Source organism: Choristoneura fumiferana, chromosome 7 (assembly GCF_025370935.1).
Source record: "Choristoneura fumiferana chromosome 7, NRCan_CFum_1, whole genome shotgun sequence".
Lineage (NCBI taxonomy): Eukaryota > Metazoa > Arthropoda > Insecta > Lepidoptera > Tortricidae > Choristoneura > Choristoneura fumiferana.
The window spans coordinates 3,798,842-3,810,180 of NC_133478.1; the positions used below are offsets into that span (position 1 = coordinate 3,798,842).

At 37.2% G+C, this 11,339-nt stretch overlaps 1 protein-coding gene across 2 annotated transcripts; it reads left to right on the forward strand.

Annotated features, from left to right (window-relative positions):
• The first annotated feature begins 3,703 nt into the window (after nt 1–3,703).
• LOC141429374 (uncharacterized) lies at nt 3,704–10,143 on the forward strand. Of its 2 annotated transcripts, none has more exons than XM_074089668.1 (4): nt 3,704–3,722; nt 8,652–8,762; nt 9,388–9,521; nt 9,918–10,143. In XM_074089668.1, the coding sequence occupies exons 2-4, from the start codon at nt 8,747–8,749 to the stop codon at nt 10,083–10,085; spliced, it is 318 nt and encodes a 105-aa protein (XP_073945769.1). In that variant the 5' UTR covers nt 3,704–3,722; nt 8,652–8,746; the 3' UTR covers nt 10,086–10,143. The 2 variants fall into 2 exon arrangements, with proteins under 2 accessions (XP_073945769.1, XP_073945768.1); XM_074089667.1 differs by lacking the exon at nt 3,704–3,722 and adding an exon at nt 6,365–6,394.
• The last annotated feature ends 1,196 nt before the right edge of the window (nt 10,144–11,339 follow it).

The following is an 11,339-nucleotide window of genomic DNA, read 5'->3' on the forward strand; positions in this document are numbered from 1 at the left end:
ACCATCGGGAGACCCACTTGCTCGTTTGCCATCCAGTCGAAAAAAAAAAGAGATCCTGACTACAAAGCTCGACTTCCCGGTTGCGATCCCCGGGTTGGATCAGTACGAATAACACGAATGTTTTTCTCTCGGGTTTTGAACGTTGAATATGTCTTTATGAGTATGTTTATCTGCTGCCTAGTGGCCATAGTAGAAGCTTTGCTGAGTTTGGTTGGGACTAGGTTGATTGGTGTCAATTGTCCCATAATATTTATAAATTTTTTTTTGATTAGCCTATTTTTGTGTCCCACTGCTGGGCAAAGGCCTCTCCTCTCTTGCTCCACTCCTGCCTATCAAAGGCGAGCTCCCGCCATCCCACATTATAAGCGTCTAAGTCGTTCATTTATTCATTTAAAAACTACAAATATTTATCCATATTATATTTAGGTTCTCAAGATACAGGCTCCGCCTAGTTTGACGAACGCCAGATATTTAATTGTTGTATAAGTAATTCATGTCTAATGTTTTAAGCGAATAAATGATTTTTATTATTATAATTACATTATGCAATTCCTGTAACTTGAACACCTAGATGCATGTTAATCAGACATTTAAAAGTAAAACTAAATCATTAAGTGGCGCACGCGCTGGGCGGGGTGCGTATACGCAGTGCGCAAAAAAATGACCGATACACTTACTGTAAAGCAGCGTACAGATCCTCTATAGTAAGTTTCTAGGGTTCCGTAGGTAGTAAATATAGCAAAAAACGGAACATCTAGTTTCACCGTGTTTGGCTGCCTGCCTTTCTACACTCTCAGTACTAAAAAGCTGTTATTTGCACGATCAGTGTCAGGCCGATAAAGTGGTAGAACAAGATTTTTCTTGGAATATCTTCTGGTAGGTACACGTAAAGTGGGGATGTATTTTTCCCATCTACCCCGTATATAAATATACCTACCCCATAAAGAAAAATGTAAGATTTCCCCGGGGAAAAAATACGACTAACAAAAATTATGACAAAACTTACATTACTATGACTATGAATATTATGCAACCCCAGGTATGAGTATTATTTGTAAGTCCTGCTTTGTGGTCGCAAACCGTTCACAGATGCATAGTAAAGTCTATACGCAGCCTTATCTTACTGTAACCTCCGTTCTTTAGCTGCGTATGGGCACATATTAGCATCTCGACAGTCTGATTAGGTGCGAGGTTCTGAATGCTCGATTTAATTTCTAGTTATTAAAATTCCTAACTCGAGATTTCTTAGCGCTAATTCTGCGAGATTTGAGGGATTTCATGCGATTAAAGGACTGTTTTTATAAACTGTACGGTTAAAAAACACAATTAGTATCTAAGCCGTACTATAAAATTTAAAAAATATATATAAAAATAAAATTATTGGACAGGGATATTTGGAAATATTTCCGATCCGCATTGGTGATCCCTTACTCCAAATAGCGAACCTACTGTGTTAAAAATGAAGTTGTGTTAAATACCTGTGATGTATAGATATCATTTAATAATATAATGATATTGTAAATCTGTTTAAAAAAATAAGGTATATTTTGACGTTGAGTTTCTTGCCGGATTCTTCTAAACAGAGGTTTTTCCGAACGGGTGGTAGATTTTTTTTAATAAGTGCTTGTATAGCCTAAATTGAATAAAGATATTTTTACTTTGATTTTGACAAGATAGGCCGTTTTTGCATCTAATAGCATAATATTCGTTATGGAACTTATGCCGTTTATCTAATTGGGAACGTGTTAACGTAACTTTAATGTAACGAACAGTCGGTTCTTAATTACAATTATTCACTTTTTCGTACTAACAGCATAGTATATTATGCAAAAAACCGCCTTTTACTCACTGGAGTTCTGTGTGTGAGCAAAGAGATGTGTATTCCTCAACCACTCGATAAAACTCGTATTGTGGTAAAGTTTGGCCATCGGGGTCTCAATCTCGGCATACGGCAACGGCGGCAGGGCACAGATAATGATAAATTTATTTGTCAAACAGTTCTTGAAATATTTCCATAGAACTCTGTCTTGCCGTTAGGCGTACACATATTTTGCAGTTATACATCTAAACATTCTGATTGACTTAATAAAACAATAGAGTACTGTAAATAATAAAACATTGAAACGAACCAATTCTGTTGGTTAGAAAAATTACGCTAAAGCCGGTGTTTGGTTTTTTTATACATCTGTAGCGGTGTAATCTCTGACCAATCGCTTGTGGCTGTTCTCCTAGTACTTGCTTGTTAGCTAGATCCTATATCCTACTAATATCAAAAAGGAGAAAATTTGACAACATGTTTGGATGTTTATTGCCCATTCACGCAATACGCAATAGTAAGGCGACGGATTAGGATGAAATTTTGCAACAGATACTTTATAATCTGGATTAACACATAGCATACTTTTATCTCAGAATAGTGCGTAGATCCTCCAGAATAGTGATAGGGAGTTCTTTGCAGACGACCTCGCAACAGGTATAGTACCTATAGAAAATTATACAGGAAATATGGCGAAATTAAACACAAACCCACCCATCCACCTACCATCTGTCTGCTCTATATCACAAAGTCGTCGTCACTATATCAAAATTACTCAACTGGCTTTCGACCTAAAATAGAACATATAATTAGATTTAAAGATACGAGGTAATTTACATGCGCATGCGACTGCAGACAGCATGATGGAATATGCACTTGCAATTCACCTTAATCTATTTACCTTATGGACAGAGAAATGCGTTGACAAGAATCATTTATTTATTTATCTTAACGTACAATTCCCATTATAGGCTAAGCCAATGTGATAATATAGCAAAATTACAATTAGGTACTAGGTATGTATTTTTAAAGCGTATTTTATACTTTTTTACAATCAGATAATTTTAAGTTACTTTTACAGAGTATCACTGAGTGCCAATGATTATGATAAAAAAAATTGAGCTCAATTTTGTGATATGTTTTACATTTACAAACTGTAGGTACGAAAAAACAACAAACAAAATTCTCCATAAAACAAGAACACTTTCCTTAGAAAAAATCGTAACTATAAATTATTATTATGTGGTTATAAAAATTAATTGTACTTTAAAGTTAAAATGTTCGTTTATCTTTAATCATTAAATAATTAAATGTTCATTATTCGAGTTGATCCCTGCCGCATCCTTCCGCCACCGCCCTATGTGACAACACTTCCATCCTCACCATATAGAAGATTGGCAGTCTTCTACTGTGCGTTTTTCTAGAAATTTCCTGCCTCGCGCAGCAAAGCTCTGGAACGAACCTTCGCCTGCGGTATTCCCGGAGTGATATAACCTTCAAGCTTTCAAAAAAGACGGTACTCCTACCTAAAAGGCCGGCAACGCACTTGTGACTCTTGTGGTGTTGCAGGTGTCCATGGGCGACGGTAATCGTTTACCATCAGGCGATCCGTTTGCTCGTTTGCCCCCTATAACATAAAAAAAATATTACTAGATATAGCCGGGAAAGAAGCAAAGCGCCGACACAAAAAATTAAATCTCCTCACTTATCATAAAGAATTTCTTATTTTTTTCACAAAAACTCTACTAAAAACGCTACTCTACATATTCTTTGACCGTAACTAAATCCTAAAATGACAGCATCCGGAGCAGCAACCAGCCAGTGACAGGTGCTATCCTATATGTACAACTTGTAAACGTACCATTTGTGAACACAGTACGCATAAGTTGAGGAAACGGCAAATAAGGTAAAGTTGTATGTAACGATTTACTCGCTTACGCAATTTTAGTGTTTAGAAGAGGATGCTGCATAGTTAAGACCAACTCGTCTTCAGTAGGACGTGGAGGTAGTGTTTTGTTTTTTGCTGTTTTATAAATTGTCATGGTAGTTAAGTTTAAATAAAATCTTAAAAGGGAATTTCGATCACCTTCCCGTGGTGATGACAATCCAAGCAGAGTCAACTTAAGCTTGCATTAAAAAATATTTAATTTACAAAAAATTATAGTGCTTTATTGTCTTAAAATAGTTGAGTGATTAAGGTATAAACTATGACAGATTCCTACTAATATTATAAAAGCGTCTGTCTGTGTGCTACCCTTTCCCAGCCCAAATCACACTCACATAAATAGCGTTAAATAGTGATATAAATACGCATTATTTAGAGACGAAGTCGCGGGTTTCAGCTAGTAACTAAATAAGGTGAGTTAATCTGCTTCTTTATGGATAATATTTTACTAATATAAGCTGTTCACGGAATATTTAGTTTATTTAAAAACGGATAGATGTCACTGGGATCGAATTAGATGGCGCTATCGTTTGGTTGCCTCAGATCCTATAAAAGGAAGAAGTTGTTTTTTGTTCAATATACTTTGCTACGAATGTAAACTGTATGGAGTTTCATTTCATGAAACCTATAGTGGATTGTACGGGCATTGTACAAAGCTATCCTCACAAATCAAACCAGTTGCCACCATCCATAATGGAACGTAATGACTGATGAGGTGTTGCTAATTTTAATTTACTTAGATATTTAATGAAGTAATTAAGATAATTACTGCCTATCAAATATATCCCTCGGAATGTATAATTTAAACAGTGAAACTCATGTATAGACTGCAAGAAATGTTACCTCGCTTTATATAGCAGAATTAATAGTTGCAAAAGAATTTCTAATATTTATTGCTAATTCGAGAAGTTTATGAATCAGAGGGCTTAACAGACGATGTTATTTTAGACGCTATCCTAACCTGTTACTCTATAAGGCGCTCTGGCACTTTTAGCACTCCAAAAATTACAAGTATTTAGTACGTTGTTAGAAAATAACCAAGTATTTTTTCGCTTCCAAAGATGCATTATTTTTAACTTTCAGTTAATGGGGATAACATGCCTCGTGTATAACACTTTTAGTGGGTCGAAAAGTCACCTTTACGCCCCGTAGCTCAAATAAAGGCGTTATTTGTCTCAGTACCACTACCATGAGTTTACAGTGACCGTACTCGATAGCGACGGCGTAAATTATTTGTATGGAGAATTGTACAGCGACTCTACAAATAATTTACGCTGTCGCTATCGAGTACGGTCACTGTAAATGTAGTTAGTGGTACTGAAGTCCAAGATATTCATGGTCTGACTCTGACGTATATATAGAAACACCAACCTTCAAAAAAAATTTTTTTTTCTCTAAACTGATTATTATTTAATTTTAAAATGACTTATTAATTTTTCAAAATTCATGTACGAAACCACATTTGAAATTTACCACAAGCTTTGAGGTGAAGAAAAATATCGTGAGGAAACCTGCACAAAGCAGCGAAGCAATTCAGTGGTGTGTGTGATGTTCCCAATCCGCACTGGGCCCGCGTGGGCGCGTGGGAACTACGGCCCAAGTCCTCTCATTGTGAGAGGAGGCCTACATATATAGGCTGGGATGATGATGAAAACAAACACGAAGCGTGTAGGTAGGTAGGTAGGCAACCAATGAAAACAAGCATTTTTTTAGGGTTACGTAGCCAAAATGGCAAAAACGGAACCCTTATAGTTTCGCCATGTCTGTCTGTCTGTCCGTCCGCGGCTTTTATCAAGGCTAGAAATCTGTAATTGTGCACGAATATATATGTAGACTATGCCGACAAAATGGTACAATAAAAAAAATTAAAATAAATGTTTTTAGAGTACCTACCTCCCATACACGTAAAGTGGGGATGTTTTTTTTTCCATCCAACCTTGTAGTGTGGGATATCGTTTGGTTAGGTCTTTTAAAATTATTAGGGGGTTGCTAAAACGATTTTTCGCTTCAGTGATTTGTTTTCAAAATATTCAATTAAAGTGCAAATTTTCATTAAAATCGAGAACCCCCCCTCCCCCCAGAGTATATCAAACTTACAAGGAAAACTATAACGGTTAAGTTTTCTTGAGAATTATTAGTAGTTTAGGAGTTTAGCAGCCTAAGGTATAAAATATACCTAAACTTGGAATATTCCGTACAAAATACGAATCCTTAGAAAAATATTACTTAATTTTTTCGTAATGGCCACGGAACCCTATTTCGGGCGTGTCCGACACGCTCTTGGCCGGTTTTTATACAAAAATCTGACCCGTGAAATACCCCTATTATCTCATCTGATAAAAATTACAGATGAGGCCAAACATCTATCCCACAATCTTACTGGTTCAGTAACAGCGGATTCAATCTAAAATTTAAAACAGATCACGATTGGTTTTATCAATTTTTACCCGACTGCCAGCTTGTTTTAGTGTCACGTACGCACCTAAAATCAAGTTTGGCCTAGGATGTCTTAAACTCCTAGACTGGGCCCGATGTAAAATACCATCGTGGTATAAAAGGGCAGCACTGCGGGTAATTGGCCATACTGCATTCTTGCTCCGTGGGCTACGGTGAACTAAACTATGCAATACTTAGTGAGTATTCTTTTTTTATAAGGTGTGAAAAAATAGACTACACTTTTTTAATTGCAAGGATTTTTTAAATGATTCTTTAAAAAAATGGTAACTACCTAGCAAAGTGTCTACGAGTGTTGTCGCCATTGTTTTATTGTATTAACCATAATTTAAAAAAAAACCGTCAAGTGCGTGTCAGACTCGCGCACTTTCACACAGGGTCCCGTACAAATTTGTATGTACCTAAAAATATCCAGTATTGGCCGAGCTCGTCTCCTAAGCTATATTTCAGATGATAGATGTCAGTAACATTTTGCTTAGGAGATGGGCTCTGCTAACACAGACAGAAAAACAGTAATACAATCAGTCTCTCAAAGGGCCGGCAACGCACCTGTGATACCCCTCGTGTTGACAGGTGTCCATGTGCGGTGATTGCTTTCCATCAGGTGACCCGCATGCTCGTTTTCCCCCTCTTATATAAAAAAAAAACTAACTGCGTTAAATAAAGTAATCGAATCTTAAACCGTAAAATACTTGTTATTGAATAATTCCACTGGCCAACTGTCTCATAAATGGTGGTCTTTTTCATAAATTCCACTTCCCCTGATGGTGATTTCCAAGAGCAAATGCATGTGTTACTACTAGGTACATATTATACCTACTAAAATCTACAGGCAACCCTGCTGACAATATTTGTAGGGTTCCCTCAATTTCCTTAGGATACCCATAGATCCTGACTTGCTGGCAATGGGATCTAATTAGAAGTATTCCTATTCCAACGAAAACATTTTTTTTAAATCGATTCATAATTGATGGAGTCCTACGAATATAATAGAACTTTATTCAAGAACAACTATTAAGAATTAAATGAAAATTCACATTTACAGATATAAAATACTACTTTTATAATTGACCAATCAATAATTTTTTATGTCAATACTAACGGATTGAGCTACAAATTGTATATAAAAAAAAAACTTTAACAACTGTAAAGTATATAAAATATTCAATACTTTTAACCAGTAACTGAACTAACGACGTACCTTGCATCATTAAAGCTACCAATTTATTTTTGCCGTCAATGAAGACACCCATGTTCTAATTTTTGTCAACAAAGCAGCGGGTTATAGTTTTCGTCGTCGACTTAGGTAACTTTGTAAAGCTATACCTGACACGACCTAGACGATAGACGAGAAAATAATAATCCAAATTGTTAGCTTTTAAAACAAACGCTTATGGAACTAAAATACATAACCCCTAAAACCAATTTAAAACTCAATATTGGCCGCTGACTCACACTTGTCAGTTTTTTTAAACTTTAAATAAACTATACAAGAAATTTATCCTTCGTGTGTTTCCGGTTTCAGATGTCTTGTCAATTTTGTGTCAATCAAACAAAAAAAGACAAAACATAAAGAACGCCAAAGTTCGGAAGTAAGGCCCGGTGTACGTCCCGCCGTGCGACATGTTTTAGTCACGCGGGACTTTACTGGCTAAAACACACTTGTCCAATATTTTTTGAAAATCTAACTGATGGACTAATTAGTTTTTTTTTAGGAACCAGAGGCCTTATTGCCTAACGTTTCTGAGCTCTCGATTGGCATACAAAAACGTCATTTGATTGCGATCGCGAGCGTCAGAAACGTAAAATACGGCCTCTGGCCTCTTACTGTGTAACGCACTTAGAATCAAAATCGTTTTAACCACTTCTTTCTGTCACACGGAATAAGACGAGGGTAGAGAGAGATGGTGAACGCAATGGCAAACGTCAGCGCGTTAGACAAAAAGGCCTCTAGCCTATTATTCTCTAGCACACACCCGTCTTATAAATGTATTATTTAAGTTTATAAAATTAACAAATTATACTTGTAGGTAGTTTAAAAAAACACGTGTTGTTTATTTTAGGTTCTCATCCGAGTACTGTACACCGAAGCTACCGTACAACGGCCAATCAATAGTGTATTTTTCAACCTCGACATTGGCGGAATCATCGATAGTTTCGATGGAGCTATATTTAATTGAATTGAATCAGTTTGCGTCTAACTTGTTTGAAAAAAATATTGCCTGGAAGAGATCGCTCTTAAGCAATAAGGCTACTTATTGCATACCTTGTAATTTTCTGTTTGTGTAACTGTTTTCTGCATCGCTTACTATTTCTGGTGTACAATAAAGAGTCATTGTATTGTATTGATATTTTTACCTGACAGGGGGAAATATAAAAATAAAGTGTTATGATATACCTGCCTATCTAAATTGGCTGTTTGACTTTTTTTTTTAGATAGCATTCGCTGTGCTGGCGGTGGCGGCTGCGGCTCCGAAGCCCGGCTTCGTGGGCAGCTACGGTGGCCTGTCCAGCTACGGAGGCCTATCTGGATGGGGAGCACCATCGGTAACTAACACACATCTATGTACCAACAACAAAGAGTTTACAATGCAATACTATACAATACTATCTACACCCTATACTCAACCTGGGGTCTTCGTTTCCCATAATTTGATTTGTCATAATTTCACTTGCCATACCAACTTTTCATGTAAAATATATGTAGAACTTATGTCTTCTTATAAAATGCTGTAGGCTCGGCTAGGATAGTTTGATAGCAATTTTGAAGAAAATAACGTTACAGAAATAAATTATTTATTGAATCAGGCGTTACATTGTAGAGGTCCATATCAATGAACTATAAATAACTTCTCACCCGCGACCTTCGGCGGCCGATCGTAAAATCCGCCAGATCACGAAATTCCTAGGCATGTCATGAAATGGCGCCCTTTGAACACCACAATGAAAAGCAACTAGCCACCTGCATCTATCAGTTGCCCGCAACTCTCACAATGAAGCCGGTGCACCTAGTGGGAGACCTTAGTTATAGCTTTGCAGTAATCTAATCCGATGTAATTACTAAATCCTGTACTTATTACTACTTTTTATTTACTACTTTACCTACTGTACTTACTTAATGTGGTCTGTAGTGTGGTGCGTTCAATAAAGATTGTATTGAATAATATTGCAGTATTCATCAGTGAGCCTAGTGCAGCAACCGACGGTGGTGCACGCAGCCCCATCGTGCAAGCCGCCCCCATCGTGCATGCCGCCCCCGTAGCAATAGCCAAACCCGCTGCCACTAGCTACTCTTCCTTCCAACAGGTGGGTTAAGGACAAACTGTCTATAAAGTTACATACCACAACTCACGGAAAATAGTCAGGTTATTAAATATTGTTTACAATTATCCCAACGTTTCGGACATACCACGGCTTGGTCACAAATAGACAACTTTTAAATTATTCTAAACAATGTTACGTGATTAAGCCCCATGAGTTGTAGTACTTTATAAATGAAAAATCGCTTCTATTTAAAATAACATTTGGTGCACATCTTGAAGAAATAAGAGTTATTCAAAATAAGAAATGTGACAGGACCCTTTGTGGCCTATATTGCTAGCTACTGGAGTGCTAATTTTCCTTTCGAACGAACGTGGCTACATATACATTAAACAATTGCTTTTTATTTATACACATTTCAAACTTAACTCCATCTTCCAGGTGGTTCACCCAGTAGCAGTAGCTCAGCCAGTCGTGCACGCCGCCCCCGTGATATCCCAGCCCATCGTGCATGCCGCCCCAGTCGTGCAGACAGTCGCCCAGCCCATCGTGCAGTCGTACCACGCGCCTGTCGTCAGCTCGTACGGCTCCTACGGGCACGGCTGGTAGTCTAGTTGAATATGCGTTGAGATCAAAAGCGGCTAACGGGAATAAAGTATTGTAACCTGCTTTCGTTTTTTCTTTATATTTGAGTGGTTAACGTAATCAACGTGCTTTAGTCCTTTATTACGTGCGAGCGTAAAATATCGTGAGAAAAAAGTACTACCCGACCAAGCTACGTTTGCACCTCGCGTCTTAACAAGAACAGTTAAAAAAAAACAACATATAGAAGGCGAAAACTCGTAAGACAGTACTGACGCGACGCGACAGGGTGAGCAGGGTGACAAGGTGAGCTGGGAAACGGGCGGGATTTTGCATTCCAGCTAGGTGCAATCTGAGCTTGGTCGGGATATATGTAGATATTATGATATGCTTGCATAAATAATTAATTGATTCACCCGTTACTTTGCGGAAATACATACCTATTATTATCAATGAACAAGGTACCTACAACCTTTTAATTTACCACTCCGCATCTCCGCAACCGACAACTCGACTTAACCAGAATAAAATAGTTTAAGAAACAAAGTTTTTATTACTTTGGTAAATAATTTTTCTGGCGTCTAAGTAAAAGTGTAGTTGCGAAAAATATTAGATTACTCAGTACACATACTTATTGATCTTTCAGGAATGGATTATTTTGATGCATTCATACAAATTATGTATTAGTACCAACTTGTATGGGTTGTGTATCGATCAGCAAACAAATTACTAATATTCTATTTTGATAGCCGGTCTGTCGTTGCGTGATCCACTTATTATCGGTCTTCGTCATATTAATACTTGACAACCTGACCGAATTCTAACACAAGAACATTATGATACGATATCGGTATCTTTATGTACAAATTTAACAATTGGGAATGTGTGTGTTGGGTTTATATAGCCGGTGAGAGTCCGGCGCTGTCTGGGTCTTACCTTCCCAGTGGATTTTTTCAATAGTGGATTTTTCCCGACTACACGCCCCATCTCCTATAATCACCTCATATAAAATTTAAAAACCAAAAACAAATAAACAAAAGCAAGGACATAGTGTCTTTGGCCCTGAAGGTATCAACGGTGTATCGCGTAACTCTTCTCTGTGTGACCATGAGCATCACCGGTGGTGTCAATAGCTCATTTTCCAGGGTATCGTTTTATGGTTTATTTTGGGGGCCAAAGTCAAAGCAATTTAAGTAAATGCAATTTTATAGAGAATACTCTGTAGTTATTTAAAAAAAAATAACTGATTCGAATTTTCACATTATATTATATTAAGGAGCT